Below are 25328 nucleotides of genomic sequence, written 5' to 3'. Positions count from 1 at the left end.
AACACTTTTCTAATACATTTATTTCCATCTCTGCTTTCATCTTAAAGCCAGTGCAGAAGAATTCATCTTCACATCGCAAGGAGAGAACATCTTCATTGAGGGGGTGAATGATGCTGAGGACTTCAAGAAGACGAGAGAAGCCTTTACACTACTGGGTAAGGGTCTGACTGCATGGGTACATTCTAAGATGCTAACACCGCTATATTAGAACAGGCTCAGAACAAAGGGTTTATGTATCTTGGACATAAAGACTGACTGAAAACAAAAGACAAATAGAAACATGTTATTTTTCTATCTCCCGATGGAACAACATTTACCTTACTGTGGTTGTTTTTGCAGGTGTTAAGGAGAGCAATCAAATCAGCATCTTCAGAATCATAGCTTCCATCCTGCATCTGGGAAACGTGGAGATCTGCTCGGAGAGAGACGGAGACTCCTGCCACATATCAGTATGTCACTGTCCAGCTTAATTCTGTTTGAGTTTATAGTTCCACATCACAGCCTCAAACCGTATATCTTCTCTATACCGCATACCTCATTTATTGATTCAATCTATGTATGTTTGTCTGTGTTTGTAGAGAAACGACCCTCACTTGACGCACTTCTGCCGGTTGCTGGGGGTAGAGCTGGAGCAGATGGAACACTGGCTATGTCACAGGAAGCTGGTCACCACGTCAGAGACCTACGTCAAGAACATGTCCCGCAAACAGGCGGCTAACGCCCGCGACGCGCTCGCCAAACACATCTACGCACACATGTTTGACTGGATTGTGGAACACGTCAACAAGTCTCTGCACACCTCCTCCAAACAACACTCTTTCATCGGTGTTCTGGATATCTACGGGTAAGACTACCCACCTGTGCTCCCCAGAACCTCTGAAAACAAAGCTCAACAGTGGGTTGGTTTGGATTGTGAGAGAAACTTGACTCTGTGGTGAGAACCGATTTTCTTGCCAGCGACAGAAGTCTTATTTCAGGAGTGAAATCTCAGCCATGGTGAATGTTAAAAGCATCCCAGGCTGGCAGTAAGTTAACACACTGTGACAGCAGGCACACAGAAGAACATCAGCCCCACATTTCTCATTTTCCCTCGCAGTTCTGTCACACAATGTTTTCTGTAGTAAGGCACGGAGAAGCTTGATATTTGATGAGTAGATTTCATAACTACTCTTTATCTGTGCCCTCCAGTCTGGAGACACGCGTCTGTGTGTGTGAGCGCCATGCGTCTCTCCAGCTAAATACCTCCATCCCCAGTGTTTTAAGTGCCTCTTCTCATTACAGTATATAGAGGATGGAACCAAATTGAATTGGGGGAGCTATGCTTTTCCTCTTCTTGACCCTGTTTGACTGAGGGCTTAATTTGTTCCCTGCTGTGGGTTAGATTATTGATAAAGCTGGCTGCCTGACCTGGCGCTGGGAGGGGCAAGATGCTGAGCTACAGTAGAAAGCCCAAATAATAAGACATTCAGCATGGGGGCATTTGTAACTTGAGTCTGATAATTATCTGTACAAAACAGTTCATCTGATAATACTTGTGGAATATAAAAATACTTGCTTGATATACTGTATGTTTTCAAGTTTCTTGAAATACTTTGCAAACGCAACTTATTTCTATGACCTGAAATGGTCTATTCATTCCTTTTCCGTTTTAGTAGACACTCTTATACAGACCAACTTACAGTAGTGAGTGCATACATTTTCATACTATTTCGTACTGGTCCCCTGTGGGAATCGAACCCACAACCCTAGCATTGCAAGCGCCATGGTCTACCAACTGAGCCACATCATCACATCACATCAATGTACTCAATTACTGTATTGTGCATTGTTTTTCTTCATGGTGATGGAAAGTCTACAGGTACAAACCTAGATGACCAGCCTATGTACAATACAGTAATTTACATTTACATTAAGTGGTTTGTAAGGATGGTACATTAATACTGCACAAAAAGTGATTGTTTTCCATGTTATTTGATCAAGAAAAATATTTAATTTGATGTGGATGTTTTGTGTCTTTGCCCATAACTTTGCACCTTTTGATGTAAATGTTTGAGGACATGGTTTTGTTCTTTCTGGATTCCATTAGAATGACAATTGCAGAGAAAGGATCAGGGCAACAACTCTTAAAATTCCAACTATTGAATCCTGCAAGATACTGTTCTTAATTATACAACTACCGTTTTTGCCAAAGCGGAGATGCTGAAAAAAAGGTTTTGCCCGCGCTGTCGGTCTGCTAATACTAGTAAAGTCATAGTGCACCATTGTTTTTGTATCGTTTTTTATTTTATTCCGATTTTTCAGGGGTGCTGCAGCACCCCTACGTCCCTCGGCTAGGCAGCAGGGGTGGCAAACTTATTCCACGGAGGGCCTAGTTTCTACAGTTAAAAAAAAGTCCTAGACAACCAGGTGAGGGGAGTTGTTTACTAATTAGTGACCTTAATTTATCAATCAAGTACAAGGGAGGAGTGAAAACACGCAGACACTCGACACTCCGTGGAATGAGTTTGACACGTGATCTACAGTGTGCTCCAAAAGTATTGGGACATTTGACATTTTTTGTTGTTGGTTTCTGTACTCCAGCACTTTTGAAATTTGAAATGGTACAATGACTATGAGGTTAAAGTGTAGACTGTCAGCTTAGGGTATTTTCAAATTGGGTGAACCGTTTAGAAATTACTGACATTTTGTACATAGTTCCCCCATTTTAGGGGCCCAAAAGTATTGGGACAAATTCACTTACATGTTTATTAAAGTAGTAGAAAGTTAAGTATTTGGTTCCATATTCATAGCATGCAATGACTACATCAAGCTTGTGGCTCTACAAATGTGTTGGATGCATTTGCTCTTTGATTTGGGTGTGTTTCAGATTATTTTGTGTCCAATATAAATTAATGGTAAATTATGTTTTGTGTAATTTTGGAGTCACTTTTATTGTAAATAAGAATATAATATGTCTCTAAACACTTCTACATTAATATGGATGCTACCATGATTACGGATAATCCTGAATGAATTGTGAATAATGACGAGTGAGAAAGTTACAGATGCACAAATATCATACCCCCAAGACATGCTAACCTCTCACCATTACAATAACAGGGGAGGTTGGCATTTTTTGGGGTATGATATTTGTGCATCTGTAACTTTCTCACTCATCATTATTCACGATTCATTCAGGATTATCAGTAATCATTGTAGCATCCACATTAATGTAGAAGTGTTTAAAAACATATCTTCTCATTTACAATAAAAGTGACTCCAAAATGACACAATCCATTATTTATCATTTACCGTAGTTTTCCTCTAGGCCTGGAATCACTGTCTAAAACACAGAACGAAAATAGACCAGAGACTTCAGACTCACTAAATATGTGAATGTTTTCTCTTCATCTGAACAGATTTGAGACCTTTGAGATAAACAGCTTCGAGCAGTTCTGCATCAACTACGCCAATGAGAAACTGCAGCAGCAGTTCAATCAAGTGAGTTTAAGTCTTATATTTATAATATACACTGAGTGCACAAAACATTAAGAACACCTGCTCTTTCCATGACAGACTGACCAGGTGAATCCAGGTGAAAGATAGGATCCCTTATTGATGTCACCTGTTAAATCCACTTCAATCAGTGTAGATGAAGGGGAGGAGACAGGTTAAACAAGGGTTTTTAAGCCTTTAGACAATTGAGACATGGATTGTGTATGTGTGCCATTCAGAGGGTGAATGGGCAAGACAAAATATTTAAGTGCCTTTTGAACGGGGTATGGTAGTAGGTGCCAGGCCCACTGGTGTGAGTGTGTTAAGAACTGCAACACTGCTGGGTTTTTCACGCTCAACAGCTTCCAGTGTGTATAAAAAATGGTCCACCACCCAAAGGATATCCAGCCAACTTGACACAACTGTTGAAAGCATTGGAGTCAACATGGGCCTTGTAGAGTCCATGCCCTGACGAATTGAGGCAGTTCTGAGGGCAAAAGGGGGTGCAACTCAATATTAGAAAGGCGTTCCTAATGTTTGTACACTCCGTGTAGCTACCTACCTTAAATTCCAATGTTCTGTAGAGGAGACATGAGAACCTCTAGCTGTTAACCTCATGACTCAACATAAATGTTTTCAAGTGAAATAATTCATGACTTAGTCTAACGGATAACCTGCTGTGCTGTAGCTCACTGTGTGTCTGTCTCCTCTGTGTGTCCTCAGCATGTGTTCAAGCTGGAGCAGGAGGAGTACATGAAGGAGCAGATCCCCTGGACACTCATCGACTTCTATGACAACCAGCCGTGTATCGACCTCATAGAGGCCAAGCTGGGCATCCTGGACCTGCTGGATGAGGAATGCAAGGTGGAGCACCTGGTCTTACATACATAATGTCTTCGTCCTTAGTCCTCAATTCTGTCTTTACTCCAGAGCTCCAGTAGTTCTTAACTCCTGTTTTTGGGATGCATTTGTGGGCAAGTGTATATGGACGATTGGCTACGGGAGGAGTTTTAGTACTTAATGCACTTGAGCCATTACAGTTGTTGAACAGTCTTCTGTGTTTTGGTCTGGAGGGAGCAGACCAAAACATTTTAAACCTCTGCATTTTAAACCTCTGCATTTTAAACCTCTGGTCTCAGTTAATGGGATTCGTCCTGCATTCATACGTACAAAGCGTGGCCTGCGTCTATTTCCCCTGCCTGTATCCAGATCATTATCTGAGTTAAGGATTTTGGAACAAAACAGATTACTTATTTATTTCACTCATCCTGTCTCATCCCACAGCCCTTTGAAGTTATGGACGATCATTTGGAACAACCTCAAAATAATTGTTATTCTGAGCACAGCTAGCCTGGATAGAAAGTTTTGGTTTCCTTCATGGTTTTATATAATATCTCCCCTTTCTTCCCCTCCACCTGCTGCTGCTACAGGTGCCAAAAGGGACGGATCAGAATTGGTGCCAGAAGCTGTACGATCGCCTTTCAAGCAGCGTCCATTTCCAGAAACCCCGGATGTCCAACATATCTTTCATTATCATTCACTTTGCTGATAAGGTGGGTAGACCCAGCCTAGAGACAACATGTTTCAAATGAAAAGCACCTGTACGTATGGCTCTTCAGTTAAGTGAAAATGTACCCAATGCTAGGTTGTTGGTTCAAATGTCATTTTGGGGGGGGGGGGGAATCCTATTGTTACAGTCCTTAAGCAAGGTCATGTGTTTAAACCTAACTGCTTCAGTATACCTGGCTGAATAATTAGGACCATCTACAAATTGTGCTATTCAAAGGACTTTAAGGACATGACATGAATCACCCTCATTGCAGGGGCTTTGCCTGAAAAGAGCCAATGTGATTATCCCATGATGACTCATCAGATGCTTTGTGTGTTAGTATTATTGTGAGTGATCTCAATGGCCCTGCAATGTCTCCCCTCCTCCTTATGACACATACACAAGCTCTAATTAACTCAAAGAGCAGCACTCCTACTTCAAGGAGCTGGCACTAACTAGAACTTTCCCCCAGTGAAAGGACTGCCTGTGTGTCTGATGCCTGATGTGGGTCATGTAAACAGATGAAAGGCAGGCTGCTGTAGCAATGTCATTTATTTACTATGGTAATTTCCATGAAAAACAAGGGATGCGAGAGTCCTGTTAATGTCAATAGGATTTCCCCAGCTCTCCTCTGTGAAGATGGTATTAAACCGATTCCCTTGGGGTGTTTCTCTTTGTCTAACTCGTCAAGTGAAAAGCTGTAGGATCTGCGTTCACTCACTGTTCTTCCTCTCTCGCGCCCTTGTTCAACGAGAACAGCCTGCAACCCTATCTGTGAGAAAGAGGAGAGAGCAGGGGTAAAGTGTCACACCAGACTGGCCTGGAGGCTAGGGCTGCTGATGGACAGACAAAATGGAAGGACGGGAGACTGACTGAGAGGGATTTCCTTCCTATCAATACCTGCACTCATTTCCCCATGTTATTTTACATCTGACTGGATGCTTTTATAGGTTTACAGAATGTTAGCTAACCTGGCTCATCCTTTTTTTCGTGCTCAGTAAATGCTTCTGTTTAAACTGCTACATACTTTAAATTATTCAATGTACAGCTGGATGTTTAGTTACGGTGACTGTAAGTGCATTGCTGCGGGACACAACAGCAGGACTGTATGGGCCACTTGGGATTTGAACAGACAACCCTCAGTGTCCCTATTGTACATAATTACCATAGTTGATTAAATGTTTGCTAATTTAGTTGTCAGTGTATTTGGCTGTAAATTGCTGCTGGTGCAGTCCATTATATCTACCTCTGTTCCCCCCTTGGCAGGTTGAGTACCAGTGTGATGGCTTCCTGGAGAAGAACAGAGACACCGTCTACGAGGAACACATCAACATTCTGAAGGCCAGCAAGGTGAGAGAGAATAATGTCATTAGACCACTACCACAATGACACAATCATTTAAAATAATCTAGTGGACACTTCAACTCACACTGAACAACACACTCTGCCCACTTAACTGCAGAAAGCTTGTCACAAAGAATTCTATTTTTAAGCTCTAACTAATTTAACCTTTGGTTTTTACTGAGTTTATTTACATTTACATTTTAGTCATTTAGCAGACGCTCTTATCCAGAGCGACTTACAGTTTATAGTGAGTGCATACATTTTTATGGACTTCTTTCTTGGAAAAGCTGCACCGTAAAGCTTTTACCAAATTAGTTTACTGCTGAAAGAGCCTTCAGTTTTGGGACAGAGTGCAATGACGCAAGAAAGTAACACGATTTAGAAAGTGGCAAGTTGGAAGCATTTCACAGGTTCCTATGATGGGAAGTATAGCTCCTATTAGATAGAGTTGTTGTTTAAAGCCAGGCTGACAACTTGACAACACTTCATATTAACCCTACAGTTTAAATCCTGCTTTACATTCTCATTTGAAATACATTGAACGTCAATTAAGAAGTCATATCAAAATTCGACTATATTGCAGATGAATTGTCACAATCACAACAAACACACACACACACTTTCTGTAGACTCCCTGACTCCTACCTCTCCAAGCCAAACTCAAACTGCTTGATTGGAACCTCACTTCAGCTCATGTTCTCTGCATTATCTTTTTAACTGATTAAGTGATGAGAGCCACAAGTGCATTGGCTTTGTCAGTCATTTCAGTTCAGTTCATTTCAACCTTCACACCCTCTCTGCCACTCTCTTTGGGACAAATACCAACTTTAGTTCATTTCATATCACATTAGGATTCAGGAATTTCTCTTTCTACCATCTTGTCTCCCTCTCGCCAAAATCCTCTCCTCAGCATTACTAATGCAACAGCCATTAAGAGCGTGCAAATGAGAAGGAATATTGAGAGGCAAGGAGAGATTTCATAATTTATGTTCTGTCTAAAAGCATCTCGTCAGTGGCAAAAATCCATTTACTATCAGAAAGACACCAAGCTCCATTGAACAGCACAAATAAATATCAGAATGATTGAATAGAATCAATACATTTCAGATGCAGTAAGGCAGGGTTTCCAAAACTCGGTCTTCGGGACCCCAAGGGTTTTTGCCCTAGCGCTACACAGCTGATTCAAATAATCAACTAATCAACAAGCTTTGATCATTTGAATCAGCTGTGTGTGCACCTCTTGGGATCCCGAGGACCAAGTTTAGGAAACGCTGCGGTAAGGTTTCCTAAACAAAAGCAGTGATAAAGACATAACATGTCCACCCCTGGTGATGGCAGTCTCAATATTGTACAATTTCCTGTACTGCATTTCTCTGTCTCTGTATCTCTCTTCCACTTCCTTTCTAGAGTCAGTTTTGCACAGTAATTTACTCTGAGAACTTGGCAAGAGGCCCAAGCTTGTTTAAACCCCCTCATATCTAGCTGACAGTGGCGCAGAAATCTGTCAACATTGGGGAGCCTTGGAGGACATGTGAAGGTCATGAAACCTCCTCCAGCTGATAAGTCTTTCCTCAATGGACCATTACTGTCATCTCTCACAGCCTGAAAGCCCTGCTAACTCTGGAGGTACCTGAGCTGTACCCCAAGCCAGAGGTAGTGGATGGATCAAGGAACGTCTATGAATCTTCATAGAGGGACCATAAATCCAATCCTGCTTGCAGAGCTTATTCTTTGCAAAGTTATAAAGGAAACATTTTCCAAAAGAAAGTTCATGTTCATGTCAGAATACTTTTCGCAAGTTTGGCATGAGAGAATAGTTATTAGTATGGATGGTGGGACTGCACTGCACTGAATTAGTACTGTCTAACCACACAAGCCTTATCTGTGACGGAGATATTATTTTGCCATTATCAGTATTCCCTCTGCATCCACCACAAGTACAAGGATGCTGCTGCTTGACACTCAGATTGTTCCCCTTCACTGGTTCTGCTGAGGAGATGTGACTACAGAACGCTCCTGACTGAAGCCTAAATGCTGGTTTATTGACGTCCTGTCCAGTTTTTCATTTCTGTAGTATCACCAGTGTTATTTATAATAACATCAGCCATTTCACTGGATCCTACAGTATAGGACTATGTACAAATATTTCTCATGAAAATGATTTTTATGGAATTCCACGCCACTTTCTGTGTGGTTGGGGATTTTATGTTGTTATCCGGCTGTAAAATGGGTTATAATATAATCTGTTTTGGATGAAACCATCTGCTAAACATATTAATGATGTTAATTGGTTCCCTCTCTCCCAGTTTCAGCTCGTGGCGGATCTGTTCCAGGATAGTAATAAAGACGGCAGCAGCTCCACGTCTTCTTCCAGCAAGTCCTCCAGGATCAACGTGCGCTCGGCCAAACCTACACCTAAAGTCCCCAACAAGGAGCACAGGAAAACCGTGGGCCACCAGGTTAGCATCCTTTCTGACACCATGAGGCCTGAGTTCAATCAGGAGTCTGTCTGTGTCAGTGTCATAGTCCATTTCTTAACAGTGTATTTAACCTTTCATTAGGAAGCAATGACATAACAAGTCTTTTTACAATGCTTGGTGGACACCGTCGTTTTTTATAACTTTGCCTTTGCAGTACTTCTTATCCTCCTTTCCTCTGTTTGTGAACTGTAGTTCCGCAGTTCCCTGCATCTTCTCATGGAGACCCTGAATGCCACCACCCCCCACTATGTGCGTTGCATCAAGCCTAATGATGAGAAGGAGGCATTCTCGTGAGTAAATATTTAGTTTCAGTCACCCTGTCTGACACATTTGTGTGGGTGACTGTGTATGTAGGCAACAGAATACGAGTTTGTGTGTCTTGTCTGTCTCATGTAACTTCTCTGCTCAAATAGCCATTTATATAGCCAACTTTGTTTAGGTTTACTGAAAAACCTTGCCCCTTTTTAGTGTAGGAGATGCTTTTGGGACTTCTGTACCTACTGGTACAGTATTACTGTAAACAAAGAGGCCTCTGTTCTGTGTGTATGTTTGTGTACAGTATGATTAAGCGTCAGAAGCCAACTTCTTATCGTGACTGGCTTCACTAATCAGATCTAGAAGCCTAATATGTGGTCTCCCATTCTTATGAAACATGTGGTACGGTCATAGTGAGGTAATATTTGCTTATGTAACAGAACACTAACAAACATGCATGGAGTCAGGGGAAAAGACAACAAGGAGAGAGTACTGTGGGTGACAGACAAAGAGACACATCACCTGCGTGTGCTGTGTTTGTTTTTTGGTTGCCTAGGCCCTAGCGTAGCCTGAGTTACTGATTCTGTCTCTTGCTGAATAACTCTCTCAAGTCCTCTGACTCAATAACAGAGTTTCTCTTGCTCACAGTGGCACAACCATGTTGACTGTTACCAGAAACCCTCGTCCAAAATGAAGACCGTTTTTCAATAAACAATGTTGTCTTGATAAGCAGTGTAGAATGGGACATTTAAACCAGCACACCTATGTTTTAGTTTTTTAGAGGTCGATTAAGGAAGTCTGTCTTGTGTTCTAAGGCTTTTCTACTACAGCACACATTGTAGACGTAGAATGTTGACTTCTGAAAAACAGGACAGAAGGAGAGGTCAGGTCATGTTGGCCTCTTCATGATGCATTCTTTAGCACAAGTGCCTCTTCAAGGTCTCTAAATCTAATGATGTGCCTTGGTCACATGCTGTGGCTGGACTTTAGCAAACATACTGAAGGCTGTATGTAGGGACACAGTCAGTCTGCCCAGGCAGCACCTAGCTGACTAGCATTAACATCCTCTTAATGCTTCTGTCTTCTGCTTAATGGAGACGTGTACAATGCTGAAGGGGAAGCTTAAGCTCAGGTAGGGAGAGTGGGATAGTCTTTACCTGTGTCTGTGTATTGTAATTAACCCTCCTAGAATGGTGTGTTTTCATTGTGATGGGGGAACAATTAGGAACTTTGTATACATGTTATTTTGTACCTCTCTCTGTTGCAGGTTTGACTCTAGGAGAGCTGTGCAGCAACTGAGGGCATGTGGAGTCCTGGAGACCATCCGCATCAGTGCTGCTGGGTACCCATCAAGGTAAGATTGCTTCTCACACACAGAGCACTACCAAAACATGGGTGGGCACGTTCTCTGTTGTGTGCAATAGATAGTGGAAGCAAAGTAATTAATTGTGGTCCTGTGTGGGTCAGTTGGTAGAGCATGGCGCTTGCAACACCAAGGGGTGTGGGTTCGATTCCCGCTGGGTCCACCCATATAAAACATTTATGCACGCAAGGCTATATGTCGCTTTGGATAAAAACTTCTGCTAAATGGCATATAATATTATTATTATTATTATTATTATTATTATTATTATTATTATTATTATATATTGTAATAGAATAGAATGTGGTTGTTATGCCACTTCTGGGTGATGTATGAAAAATGTATGCACTCATAAGTCGCTCTGGATAAGAGCGTCTGCTAAATGTCACTTTCGGAATTTGTGCCGGTGGCCCAGGCCTGGACGAAGGCTCTTCCTCTTTTGTCTGATTTTATTGCTCTATCATTGAGCTTTCTCGGTCGCCTAAGCAGGGGGGAAATTGAATTCCGTCTCTCCTGAGTTACGTGCTTCCCTGCGGGAGAACAGCAGGAGAGCAATTCACCACTGATCACGAAAACTCTCCTAATAACAATTTGATTCCATTACACAGCATAAAACAGAGACAGAATACTGCGTGAGAAAGTGCAGTCTTACTGTTTCATGTCTAGAGGACCGACACTAGTCCTGACCTGCTCATGGTCCAAACCCCAAAAAACTAGAGATTAACAATAATCATGCCTTATGTAGCGTGGAAGTGGTAATGACATTTTTTAGATTTTATTTTGTTAAAAATAATACAATGGTTTTCTTTTTCATGAATTAAAACATGCCTGTTTCAGATTTGTGCTGTCTCTGTGTTTGACTTGATTCTCAGCCAGTCCTATGTGATTCCAGGTGGACGTACCCAGACTTCTTCAACAGATACAGAGTCCTCATGAAGAAGTCCGATATGACCGTAGGGGACAAGAAACTGGTGTGTAGGAACCTGCTGGAAACCCTGGTCAAGGTAAGAAAGATTTCAGCCCTAAAGCCCCAAGCAGGATAGGAAAGGAAATGAACGAATAAAAAAGAAAGAAATGTGTCTGAAGAACTCCCTTTCGGATGTTGTTCTTTTCAACAGAGCTCCCTAACTCCTTCAGGTCCATCTTTGCATTATTGAACCTACTGCATGTCTGATCTGATACAGTACTTTTCCAGTATTGAGAGACAACAACCTTGAATGTTTGAACCTGGGGAATGGGGATGTAGAAAGGCAGAGTTTCAGTCCTAATGGAGTAGCAGAGTTTCAGTCCTAATGGAGTAGCAGAGTTTCAGTCCTAATGGAGTAGCAGAGTTTCAGTCCTAATGGAGTAGCAGAGTTGTGTTCACTAGGAACAGTGGATAATTCAGTATGCACAGTCTGAGAGGTTCTCTTGGCATCTCGCTCCTCTCCATCTCTGTACATGAGCAAGAGAACATGGAGTTTATTCATGTTATTAATACATTATTAATGGAATATCATTTGTATGCGCTTTGGACAGTATGTAATGGAAACCTCGTGTTTGATAACGTCCACTTAACTAACTGCCTTGATGCTCAGTTGATCGAGCTGAAGTTCCATTTAACTGAATTAATGAATGGAAACAAAATGACCTGGTCTTTCTCCCTCACTAGGACCCAGACAAGTTCCAGTTTGGCAAGACCAAGATCTTCTTTAGAGCGGGCCAAGTGGCCTACCTGGAGAAGCTGAGGGCAGACAAGTTCCGCTCCGCCTGCATCAAGATCCAGAAGACAGTGCGAGGCTGGCTGCAGAGGGTCCGCTACCAGAAGATACGCAAGTCTGCCATCACCTTGCAGAGATTTGGCCGCGGTTACATGGCCCGCAGGTGAGAGGAGAAACACACCGTTCTGCTACACTAACAAAGTGTTCCCATGCGGGAACTTCTTGATAAATCACACTACAAGGGTCATGAACCAGTTGTTGTCAATATCGGTGCCAGTGTTGTAACTCCTTTCCCTGTCCTCCTCCCTTTGCTGTCTTTCTCTGTCTGTTTCAGGCTTGCGGAGCATCTGCGTCTAACCCGCACTGCTGTTATTTGTCAGAAGCAGTATCGTATGGTCCGAGAGCGGAGGGACTATCTGAGGGTGAGACAGGCTATTGTCACCATCCAGGCCTTTACCAGGGGCATGTTCACCCGCAGGATCTTCCAGGAGGTACTACAACCACAACACTCTACTTGTTATGTCACTGGTTGACCTTTTCACCTTCTTTATCCAGGATTTTGTATACACTCATTTGTTCCCAATCTCTCACTGTATTAGTGTTGAAACTATCAGTTGTTGAAATTGATTAGATCTCTATCAGGAGTAATGAGTGCCCTGGGATGATGCCTCAGTCTTGGACTTGTCCTGTTTGTTTGACTGGAAAATTGGAGACGAAGTGCTCCGATTTAAAACGGAATGTGATCAGGCGGACCTTGCATAAATGCTGCCTGCTATGGCGCCTTCTCGGATACACTAGATTCCCTTTGGATTGAGAACTCTAGAATTTCCCCCTACTGGGGTTAACTACATATTTACCTCGACTAACCTGTACCCCTGCACGTTGACTCGGTACCGACACCCCCTGTATATAACCTCATTATTGTTATTATTATTATTTTTATTTTTTTACTTTAGTGTATTTAGTAGATACTTAACGCTATTTTCTTAAAACTGCATTGTTGGTTAAGAGTTTGTAAGTAAGCATTTGACGGTAAGGTCTACACCTGTTGTATTCGGCACATGTGACAAATACAATTTGATTTGATTTTGATTTGATATTTCCCATCACATTGTACAGTATAATAAATGGTTCCTTGTCCCTGATCTCTACCTCCCCTCTCCACCTCCCCAGTTCCTTCTGCATCACAAAGCCATGATCATCCAGAAGCATGTCCGAGGCTGGCTCACCAGGAGGAAGTTCAGGCGGGCACGGAACGCCGCCATCACCATCCAGTGTGCCTACCGCCGCATGCGTGCCAAGCGTGAGCTGAAACAGCTGAAGATCGAGGCGAGGTCCGCCCAACATCTGAAGAAGCTCAACACAGGCATGGAGAACAAGATTGTCCAACTGCAGAGGAAAATGGATGACCAGGTACAGTCATAGACACGTTTCTGACCCAGGTCACTTTATGGGAGTACCATAATACAAAGACGGGCACAATGAAAGGCACAATATTCCTTTCTCTTTGCAATCATTTTGGCACCTAATGTTTTTAGCTAGTCTAGACTGTAAGTTATGTTAAAAAGTGATGTGATGTCCAATAGTAGTAACCAGCGCTCTCTCTCCTGTCCCACTGTGTAGACCAAAGATCTGAAGACTCAGAATGAGCAGCTGGTGGTGGCCAAAGCCTCCCTGGGCTCAGAGGTGAACAAACTGCAGAAGGAGCTGGAGACGATGCGCAGTCGCCAGGGAGACGGCAGTCAGCTGACCTCTCTAAGGGAGGAGCTGGAGAAGCTGAGGGCGGAGCTCCAGGAAGCACACGCCCACAGGAAGAAGCTTGAGGAGGAGCACAGCAACGAGAAGATGGGACTGGAACAGGTGAGCTGTCAATCACTGAAGGGGAGAAAGTAAATGTTCCTTTTATAAGGCTGTCATTTGGGATTTTGTATGCTGTTCAGTGCCTCAAGATTGGACAGACTGTTTTATAATTAGCAGACAGGTTGCCATCTTTCTCTGTCCATTTAGATCATTCAGAGTTATCTTAGTACTGAACCTTGTATGTTCTCCAAAGCCCTTCTGTTCAATGAATAAAACCTTCTGTTGAAACAACTCCAAAAGATGCTGGTAGCAGCAGTTTTACTGAATTCTTACTCTAAGAATCAAATAAATTCTTAGTCTTATTACTGAACATCAGACTCTCCAACAATCTCATTATGGATTCAACTGTATTGTATCAGTGCTCTCCTGCTGACCTGAAATTGATATCATGTATACATTTTTGTATTGTTTTGACCACCTGACTTAGGAATTAAGAAGATCATTGTTAAGTAAATTGGCCTTGGGCTTTTTCGGTGCCTCAGTGGTAATAAATACAGTGAGGGAAAAAAGTATTTGATCCCCTGCTGATTTTGTACGTTTGCCCTCTGACAAAGAAATGATCAGTCTATAATTTTAATGGTAGGTTTATTTGAACAGTGGGAGACAGAATAACAACAACAAAATCCAGAAAAACGCATGTCAAAAATGTTATGAATTGATTTGCAAGTATTTGACCCCTCTGCAAAACATGACTTAGTACTTGGTGGCAAAACCCTTGTTGGCAATCACAGAGGTCCCATTCCTCTTTGCAGATCTTCTCTAAGACGTTAAGGTTTCGAGCCTGACGTTAAGCAACTCGAACCTTCAGCTCCCTCCACATATTTTCTATGGGATTAAGGTCTGGAGACTGGCAAGGCCACTCCAGGACCATAATGTGATTCTTCTTGAGCCACTCCTTTGTTGCCTTGGCCGTGTGTTTTGGGTCATTGTCATACTGGAATACCCATCCACGACCCATTTTCAATGCCCTGGCTGAGGGAAGGAGGTTCTCACCCAAGATTTGAAGGTACATGGCCCCGTCCATCGTCCCTTTGATGCAGTGAAGTTGTCCTGTCCCCTTAGCAGAAAAACACCCCCAAAGCATAATGTTTCCACCTCCATGTTTGACGGTGGGGATGGTGTTCTTGGGGTCATAGGCAGCATTCCTCCTCCTCCAAACACGGCGAGTTGAGTTGATGCCAAAGAGCTCCGTTTTGGTCTCATCTGACCACAACACTTTCACCCAGTTCTCCTCTGAATCATTCAGATGTTAATTGGCAAACTTCAGACGTGCATGTATATGTGCTTTCTTGAGCAGGGGGACCTTGCGGGCGCTGCAGGATTTCAGTCCTTCACGGCGTAGTGTGTTACCAATTGAATCTGATTGATTGATTGCTTCTGTGGACAGGTGTCTTTTTATACAGGTAACAAGCTGAGATTAGGAGCACTCCCTTTAAGAGTGTGCTCCTAATCTCAGCTCGTTACCTGTATAAAAGACACCTGGGAGCCAGAAATCTTTCTGATTGAGAGGGGGTCAAATACTTATTTCCCTCATTAAAATGCAAATCAATTTATAACATTTTTGACATGTGTTTTTCTGGATTTTTTTGTTGTTATTCTCTCTCACTGTTCAAATAAACCTACCATTAAAATGATAGACTGATCATTTCTTTGTCAGTGGGCAAACATACAAAATCAGCAGGGGATCAAATACTTTTTTCTCTCACTGTACCCCTCTTTGCCCCTTTGATTCTCTCTCAAGTCAGCCAATTTGTAACAATGCAGGAATTGTCCCTGGCTCTCTAGCACCGTCTGACATCACTATGAGAGCCTCACACGCAGGATCTACAGAGTTATAGTCACTTAAAGAGAAACAGAGAAACAAAACGACTAAATAGACCTTTTGCTCACTTATAGAGAGTAAGTAGCATCTATCGTCTGAAGTAGCAAATGAAAATGGATAAAAGAAAATGCAAAGCTCTTGAATGGCCACCATGCTCTTTCTGATGTCTCAATGTCTTTCATTAATGCGCTTGTTCTTTTTTCTTAGAGAGTGGAGGAGCTAGAGAGGGAGAATGCCATGCTGAAGAGTGAAAAGGAGAAGATGAACCAAAGGATTCTGCACCACTCCAAGAGTACAGAAGGTAAGTGCTTTTTAGATCTCATACACCACTAAGATGTAAACAATAGGATTACTACAGTGATTAGTTGATGTATAGGAGTGGTTGAAGGTGAAACTGTAGTCACAGTGAGCCTTGCAGTCTGCCTGACCTGCCCTGAGGCGAGGGACGGCTCGTTTCCCCACACAAAAGGGGTTTCTGTGTGGAAGTAGGACGAGAGAGGCAGAAACCGCATCAAGTTACACGGCAGCAGCAATGTGAGACTTTTTTTAATTATTTTTTTTACCTGAGACTGAAGTCAGCCATTGTTTAGTATTGGGTTCACGTGGGAAAGTGAAACATATTCGTTTTGAACTATGTACCTGTATGTGTGCTAAACATAAATCAATCAATTTGTTAAATCCATTCGTCAATGGACTTCTTTGTCAATAAGAAGTCACTTATAGTTTACATCATAATCTCTGAACATTACCACTGCCCCTCTAAATGCCATGTGCAATACTTCAAACGGGATGTTTAATCACAGAGCAGTTCAAAGGAAATCATTTTACATAAAATATCACACCAGCCATGACCCACATTTGACTTACTGAACACTGTATCTACTCTTTTCTGGTGGAAATTGAAGTAGATATTGAAGTGTTGTCGCCTTAATATTGGCCAAATCTGCTCTCTTTATCTGCAGTGTTACTGTAGGGTTCTCTCGGGTCCCCTTGGGATGAGCGACAGCACTATGAACTGTAACATTACTGTGCTTTTTATTTTCTACTGCCGGTTAGAGCAGCATGTTGTCCAGGCTGGTGTAAAAGCCCACGTTTTTGGAGCTAGGGATATTACACACCAGAGAACCCCTATTATTTATGTATTACATTAACATTACAGTAGCAACATACTATGATCCCAGTGATTCTGCCTTCATATTCAATCCAATCCCTTGTAATAACAGAGTATGATATGGTCCTCTTAGGAACCTTGGGGATGAAAAGAGCCAATAAACGAGTTATCAGGCCGTCCACCGCAGTATATAAAGATGATATATAAATGCAAATAATGCATTAAAGGGTTGGTTTCAAGAGGGAGTGGGGGAGAACGATCATGTTTTCATCCTCCCTAGGACCAGGAGTTTTTCCAAGAGTAAAAAAACAACAACATATGACCTGGTAAAATATCTGGTCCCATCATAGCATATATAAAACTGTTTTTACAGCTGATTTATTACTATGTCATAACCAGAGTTTTACCTGGTGTGGTTAGCCTACCAGATCACGAAAAACAATTCCCCCCCACCACTTCGGGACCTGTGGTGCCACCTCTGAAATCACCACAAAATGTTACAAATGAAACAGTAATTTCATACAAATAGAATATATTATCTCAACATTTTGACTTGCGTAGTTTCACCTGCGTATCTCAAAATGTTGACTTACATATCTAAACATTTTGAGATAGTAGGCCTATAAAAACATATACAGTGAGGGAAAAAAGTATTTGATCCCCTGCTGATTTTGTACGTTTGCCCACTGACAAAGAAATGATCAGTCTATAATTTTAATGGTAGGTTTATTTGAACAGTGAGAGACAGAATAACAACAAAGAAATCCAGAAAAACGCATGTCAAAAATGTTATAAATTGATTTGCATTTTAATGAGGGAAATAAGTATTTGACCCCTCTGCAAAACATGACTTAGTACTTGGTGGCAAAACCCTAGTTGGCAATCACAGAGGTCAGACGTTTCTTGTAGATGGCCACCAGGTTTGCACACATCTCAGGAGGGATTTTGTCCCACTCCTCTTTGCAGATCTTCTCCAAGTCATTAAGGTTTCGAGGCTGACGTTTGGCAACTCGAACCTTCAGCTCCCTCCACAGATTTTCTATGGGATTAAGGTCTGGAGACTGGCTAGGCCACTCCAGGACCTTAATGTGCTTCTTCTTGAGCCACTCCTTTGTTGCCTTGGCCGTGTGTTTTGGGTCATTGTCATGCTGGAATACTCATCCACGACCCATTTTCAATGGCCTGGCTGAGGGAAGGAGGTTCTCACCCAAGATTTGACGGTACATGGCCCCGTCCATCGTCCCTTTAATGCGGTGAAGTTGTCCTGTCCCCTTAGCAGAAAAACACCCCCAAAGCATAATGTTTCCACCTCCATGTTTGACGGTGGGGATGGTGTTCTTGGGGTCATAGGCAGCATTCCTCCTCCTCCAAACACGGCGAGTTGAGTTGATGCCAAAGAGCTCCGTTTTGGTCTCATCTGACCACAACACTTTCACCCAGTTCTCCTCTGAATCATTCAGATGTTAATTGGCAAACTTCAGACGTGCATGTATATGTGCTTTCTTGAGCAGGGGGACCTTGCGGGCGCTGCAGGATTTCAGTCCTTCACAGTGTAGTGTGTTACCAATTGTTTTCTTGGTGACTATGGTCCCAGCTGCCTTGAGATCATTGACAAGATCCTCCCATGTAGTTCTGGGCTGATTCCTCTCCGTTCTCATGATCATTACAACTCCACAAGGTGAGATCTTGCATGGAGCCCCATGCCGAGGGAGATTGACTGTTCTTTTGTGTTCCTTCCATTTGCAAATAATCGCACCAACTGTTGTCACCTTCTCACCAAGCTGCTTGGCGATGGTCTTGTAGCCCATTCCAGCCTTGTGTAGGTCTACAATCTTGTCCCTGACATCCTTGGAGAGCTCTTTGGTCTTGGCCATGGTGGAGAGTTTGGAATCTGATTGATTGATTGCTTCTGTGGACAGGTGTCTTTTATACAGGTAACAAGGTGAGATTAGGAGCACTCCCTTTAAGAGTGTGCTCATAATCTCAGCTCGTTACCTGTATAAAAGACACCTGGGAGCCAGAAATCTTTCTGATTGAGAGGGGGTCAAATACTTATTTCCCTCATTAAAATGCAAATCAATTTATAACATTTTTGACATGCGTTTTTCTGGATTCTTTTGTTGTTATTCTGTCTCTCACTGTTCAAATAAACCTACCATTAAAATTATAGAGTGATCATTTCTTTGTCAGTGGGCAAACGTACAAAATCAGCAGGGGATCAAATACTTTTTTCCCTCACTGTATATACAGTACCAGTCAAGGGTTTGGACACACCTACTCATTCAAGGGTTTTTCTTTATTTTTACTATTTTCTACATTGTAGAATAATAGTGAAGACATCAAAACTATGAAATAACACATATGCAATCATGTAGTAACCAAACAAGTATTCAACAAATCAAAATATATTTTACAGTGGCTTGCGAAAGTATTCTCCCCCTTGGCATTTTTCCTATTTTGTTGCCTTACAACCTGGAATAAATAAAAAAAATTGGGGGTTTGTATCATTTGATTTACACAACATGCCTACCACTTTGAAGATGTAAAATATTTTTTTGTGTGAAACAAACAAGAAATAAGACAAAAAAACAGACAACTTGAGCGTGCATAACTATTCACCCCCCCAAAGTCAATACTTTGTAGAGCCACCTTTTGCAGCAATTACAGCTGCAAGTCTCTTGGGGTATGTCTCTATAAGCGTTGCACATCTAGCCACTGGGATTTTTGCCCATTCTTCAAGGCAAAACTGCTCCAGCTCCTTCAAGTTGGATGGGTTCCGCTGGTGTACAGCAATCTTTAAGTCATACCACAGATTCTCAATTGGATTGAGGTCTGGGCTTTGACTAGGCCATTCCAAGACATTTAAATGTTTCCCCTTAAACCACTCGAGTGTTGCTTTAGCAGTATGCTTAGGGTCATTGTCCTGCTGGAAGGTGAACCTCTGTCCCAGTCTCAAATCTCTGGAAGACAAACAGGTTTCCCTCAAGAATTTCCCTGTATTTAGCGCCATCCATCATTCGTTCAATTCTGACCAGTTTCCCAGTCCCTGCCGATGGAAAAACATCCCCACAGCATGATGCTGCCACCACCATGGTGTTCTCGGGGTGATGAGAGGTGTTGGGTTTGCGCCAGACATAGCGTTTTCCTTGATGGCCAAAAAGCTCAATTTTAGTCTCATCTGACCAGAGTACCTTCTTCCATATGTTTGGGGAGTCTCCCACATGCCATTTGGCAAACACCAAACGTGTTTGCTTATTTATTTCTTTAAGAAATTCAATTTTTCTGGCCACTCTTCCGTAAAGCCCAGCTCTGTGGAGTGTACGGCTTAAAGTGGTCCTATGGACAGATACTCCAATTTCCGCTGCGGAGCTTTGCAGCTCCTTTAGGGTTATCTTTGGTCTCTTTGTTGCCTCTCTGATTAATGCCCTCCTTGCCTGGTCCATGAGTTTTGGTGGGTGGCCCTCTCTTGGCAGGTTTGTTGTGGTGCCATATTCTTTCCATTTTTTAATAATGGATTTAATGGTGCTCCGTGGGATGTTCAAAGTTTCGGATATTTTTTTATAACCCAACCCTGATCTGTACTTCTCCACAACTTTGTCCCTGACCTGTTTGGAGAGCTCCTTGGTCTTCATGGTGGTGCCCCTTGCTTAGTGGTGTTGCAGACTCTGGGGCCTTTCAGAACAGGTGTGTATATATACTGAGATCATGTGACAGATCATGTGACACTTAGATTGAACACAGGTGGACTTTATTTAACTAATTATGTGACTTCTGAAGGTAATTGGTTGCACCAGATCTTATTTAGCGGCTTCATAGCAAAGGGGGTGAATACATATGTACGCACCACTTTTCCGTTATTTTATTTTTTTCATTTTTTTTCATTTCACGTCACCAATTTGGACTATTTTGTGGATGTCCATTACATGAAATCCAAATAAAAATCCATTTAAATTACAGGTTGTAATGCAACAAAATAGGAAAAACGGTATATTTGAGATTCTTCAAATAGCCACCATTTGCGTTGATGACAGCTTTGCGCACGCTTGGCATTCTCTCAACCAGCTTCGCCTGGAATGCTTTTCCAACAGTCTTGAAGGAGTTCCCACATATGCTTAGCACTTGTTGGCTGCTTTTCCTTCACTCTGTTGTCCGACTCATCCCAAAACATTTCAATTGGGTTGAGGTCGGGGGGATTGTGGAGGACAGGTCATCTGATGCAGCACTCCATCACTCTCCTTCTTGGTAAAATAGCCCTTACACAGCCTGGAGGTGTGTTGGGTAATTGTCCTGTTGAAAAACAAATGATAGTCCCACTAAGCCCAAACCAGATGGGACTGCGAATCGCTGCAGAATGCTGTGGTAGCCATGCTGGTTAAGTGTGCCTTGAATTCTAAATAAATCACAGTGTCACCAGCAAAGCACCCCTACACCATAACACCACATCCTCCATGCTTTACGGTGGGAACTACACATGCAGAGATAATCCATTCACCCACACCGCGTCTTACAAAGACACAGCGGTTGGAACAAAAAATCTCCAATTTGGACTCCAGACCAAAGGACAAATTTCCACTGTCCATTGCTCGTGTTTATTGGCCCAAGCAGGTCTCTTCTTCTTATTGGTGTCCTTTAGTAGTGGTTTCTTTGCAGGAATTCGATCATGAAGGCCTGATTCACACAGTCCCCTCTGAACAGTTGATGTTGAGATGTGTCTGTTACTTGAACTCTGTGAAGCATTTACTTGGGCTGCAATTTCTGAGGCTGGTAACTCTAATGAACTTATCCTCTACAGCATAGGTAACTCTGGGTCTTCCATTCCTGTGGCAGTCCTCATGAGAGCCAGTTTCATCATAGCGCTTGATGGTTTTTGCGACTGCACTTGAAGAAACTTTCAAAGTTCTTGAAATGTTCCGTATTGACTGACCTTCATGTCTTAAAGTAATGATGGACTGTCATTTCTCTTTGCTTATTTGAGCTGTTCTTGCCATAATATGGACTTGGTCTTTTACCAAATAGGGCTATATTCTGTATACCCCCCTACCTTGTCACAACACAACTGATTGGCTAAAACACATTAACTTAAATTCCACAAATTAACTTTTAAGAAGGCACACCTGTTAATTGAAATGCATTCCAGGTGACTACCTCATGAAGCTGGTTGAGAGAATGCCAAGAGTGTGCAAAGCTGTCAAGGCAAAGAGTGGCTATTTGAAGAATCTCAAATATAAAATATATTTTGATTTGTTTAACACTTTTTTGGTTACTAAATGATTCCATATGTGTTATTTCATAGTTTTGATATCTTCACTATTATTCTACAATGTAAAAAATTAAGAAAAACCCTTGAATGAGTAGGTGTGTCCAAACCTTTGACTGGTAGTGTATATATATCGTTGCGGGATTGGGCTTCCATAGTTTTTCTTGGCTCATTGTAGCTGGCAGGCTGCAGCTACTGCGACAATTTCAGAATGTAACAGGATGTTAACTGCAGTTTCAGGTAAAAACTCAATAAAACAAGTCTCAAATATAAGTCTATACATTTCAGATGTTTCAAAAACATTGCTCTGCTATTACTATTTATACAGTAGGAGTGTTAAGCTCAACTAGGTACACTGCCCTGCTCAGAGGGGGGCAACTGTCAGGCGAGTGTACGTGAATACTGTATCTCTTTTCTAGTGTAAAACCAGAGGTAGCGCTCGAGATGTGATAATTTCGCAAGTTTACGTAATAGTATTGTCTCTCAAAAATATATGCTTCTCGAACCTCTCAAGAATGTCCCTTTGCTATCGTCAATGTGAAAACGATCAAAGATAGAAAAGTTATTTGGAATCATGACAATACAATAACCTATCCCTCAAATTCATATATGAAATGGTGATGACACCAAGTTGCTATTCCAAATAACTTTAGGTCTTAATAAAATAAATATGACATCAAAGACTAGCAGATAGATATTCAGTACCTGTAATGAAGAATACTGTATGTAACTTAGTGATGGCTTGTTTTCTAGTCACTCAAATGGGGGCTCATCTACAGGACAGTAATTGAGTAATAGTAAAAGTGGAGACTCATGAAAGTGATTGATGTGGACTGGTCGTGTGTGTGTGTGCTTCAGACCAGGAGAGCAGTGCGTCCCAGAGTGTGGGTCGGGTCCAGGCAGAGCTGGATGAGGAGAGGCAGCGCTACCAGAATCTTCTTAGGGAGTTCTCCAGACTGGAGCAGAGATATGACAACCTACAGGAGGCCAAGGTGTGTGGGTGTGTGTGCACATTTGCATATAGGTGTCCTATGCCAAGCCAGATGTCCAATGGTTCCCTGTCTCCTCTACCCTTCAGTTTCAGCCTGGCCACAGGAGGAACAATTCTAACCAGAGCAGCCTGGAGTCTGACTCCAATTATCCCTCCGTCTCTACCTCGGAGGTGGGAGACACTGACGATGCCATCCAGCTCGTAGAGGTAAGACCCCCTTAACCAGGATTAACTAGTTTTATACAGCCTTATACAGTCTAACACAGGCTTACTGTGCCCTGCTGTACATAGTTGCTTGGACTAGATTCTGACCTGACATTGTCCCCCTGCAGGAGATGGGAGTGGAGAAGGCAGCGATGGACATCGGTGTGTTCATGAAGCTGCAGAAGCGTGTTAGAGAGCTGGAACAGGAGAGGAAGAGACTGCAAGTCAACCTGGAAAAGATGGAGGACCAGGCTAAGCGCAAGGTGGGCCCATGTCTCAGTCCAGTGTTATGCTCTTGCTTGTTTTTGTATCCTTCTTAAAGACCTACACAGACGTTTCTCCCATTACTGCAGGTAGAGGTTTTGATCTTAACAAGTTGTTTTCTTGAATACCTTTAAGTTTAAGATCAGGACCGTGATCCTCAAGCTGCTTGCCTCTGTTTTATCGACCCAAAGTGGAATATTTACTATTAACTGTCTCTCTTAGGGCATTGAGCCAAAGACAACGTCAGCGCAAGAGAGTGCGGACCTGGCCTACAACAGTCTCAAGGTACAGATCCATCCACCCCCACACAGATACACAAACTAACATGCATACACACAGACAAACACGGTGTACAGTACTATTCAGCAGTGGGATGTCTCTATTTGTGGTGTTCGATGTCTTCTTCACTCTGTCTGTTCTGGTGTCTTTGGCCGTCCTGCCTTTGAAACTGTGGGTGTAAAACATTCCCTACACCACCGCCACCAGCCTGTACCAATGACACCAGGCAGGATGGGGCCATGGACTCATAATGCTTACGCTAAATCTTGACTCTGCCATCAGCATGACGCAACAGGAACCGGGATTCGTTGGACCAGGCAATGTTTTTCCACTCCTCAATTGTCCAGTTTCTTCTTGTTTTTAGCTGATAGGAGAGGAACCCGGTGTGGTCGTCTGCTGCAATAGCCCATCTGTGACAAGGATCGACGAGTTGTGCGTACCGTTATTTGCCTGTTTGTGGCCCGCCTGTTAGCTTGCATGATTCTTGCCATTCTCCTTCGACCTCTCATCAACTAACTGTTTTTGCCCACAAGACTGCCGCTGACTGGACGTTTTTTGTTTGTTGCACCATTTTTGGTAAACCCTAGACACTGTCGTGTGTGAAAATGACTTTTTAGTTAAGTTTCCTTATTCTTTAAGATGCCAAACGTAGCATGGTTCATCATGGTAACGTCTTTGATGACCCTAACAAGTTTCAAGTTGATATGCCATTGTAGGGTGGATTTCCAAAGGATTTAAATGGACACGTAAAATCAGATTTCCTGATTTGTCAATAACTCAGTCATCTCTTAACCAATCCCTTTTCTCAAACTAAGTTAAGAGATGTATCATGGGCCTACATACTGAATTTTGTGTTATTTGGACTTATGGTTCATGAGAATAATTTTTCCTAAATGTCCAAGATGGAGGAAATGTATTCTGACGGACCTTATGGGTCCTTGAGGCAAATTTGTTCAGCATGAGGTAAAACACCTACATACCTACAACGTTTCAAGTCACTAGGTCAAACAGAGTGGTGGATATGAGGGTTTAAGTGAGACTGCTAATAACAGCGAAAGGCCAATTTGTGGGCGCCATTCTTTTTGACCAAGTTACTAATTGCCTCTAGTTTCTGTGGGCCAAATTAGAAAAAAAGTTACCAATCTATGCTTGAGTTATTTGACCATGTTAAAAAATACAAAATAAGAATTAAGAGTAACAGTAGGCATTCACAGCTGTGAACCCCTAAAAATCGATTTCTGCTCATTGGCCCATCTCTATGGGGCTTGCTTCTTGCACCTTGGATAATAGCACCATAATAGCACAGGCCACAGGGTTTAGATTCGATTGGCAGTAAAAATGTGTGTGTGGAGCATTTTGCAGATTTGAGAGGCAT

At 42.4% G+C, this 25328-nt stretch overlaps 1 protein-coding gene across 1 annotated transcript in view; it reads left to right on the top strand.

Annotated features, from left to right (window-relative positions):
• The window catches only part of LOC311127426 (unconventional myosin-Vb-like), an 83456-nt gene that overhangs the window by 49248 nt on the left and 8880 nt on the right, over window positions 1–25328 (top strand). The window contains exons 8-27 of the mRNA XM_084159270.1: window positions 48–155; window positions 340–449; window positions 579–844; window positions 3399–3480; window positions 4198–4338; window positions 4905–5027; window positions 6290–6373; window positions 8674–8826; window positions 9040–9137; window positions 10370–10456; window positions 11358–11469; window positions 12117–12328; window positions 12500–12656; window positions 13339–13578; window positions 13789–14025; window positions 16055–16148; window positions 23074–23207; window positions 23294–23413; window positions 23539–23673; window positions 23897–23959. Of these exons, the coding sequence (XP_084015396.1) occupies window positions 48–155; window positions 340–449; window positions 579–844; window positions 3399–3480; window positions 4198–4338; window positions 4905–5027; window positions 6290–6373; window positions 8674–8826; window positions 9040–9137; window positions 10370–10456; window positions 11358–11469; window positions 12117–12328; window positions 12500–12656; window positions 13339–13578; window positions 13789–14025; window positions 16055–16148; window positions 23074–23207; window positions 23294–23413; window positions 23539–23673; window positions 23897–23959 (2756 nt within the window). The remainder of the gene's footprint in view (window positions 1–47; window positions 156–339; window positions 450–578; window positions 845–3398; window positions 3481–4197; window positions 4339–4904; window positions 5028–6289; window positions 6374–8673; window positions 8827–9039; window positions 9138–10369; window positions 10457–11357; window positions 11470–12116; window positions 12329–12499; window positions 12657–13338; window positions 13579–13788; window positions 14026–16054; window positions 16149–23073; window positions 23208–23293; window positions 23414–23538; window positions 23674–23896; window positions 23960–25328) is intronic.

Source organism: Coregonus lavaretus, assembly GCF_964263955.1.
Source record: "Coregonus lavaretus genome assembly, chromosome: 4".
Classification (NCBI taxonomy): domain Eukaryota; kingdom Metazoa; phylum Chordata; class Actinopteri; order Salmoniformes; family Salmonidae; genus Coregonus; species Coregonus lavaretus.
This window is presented reverse-complemented; position numbering and strand designations above follow the sequence as displayed.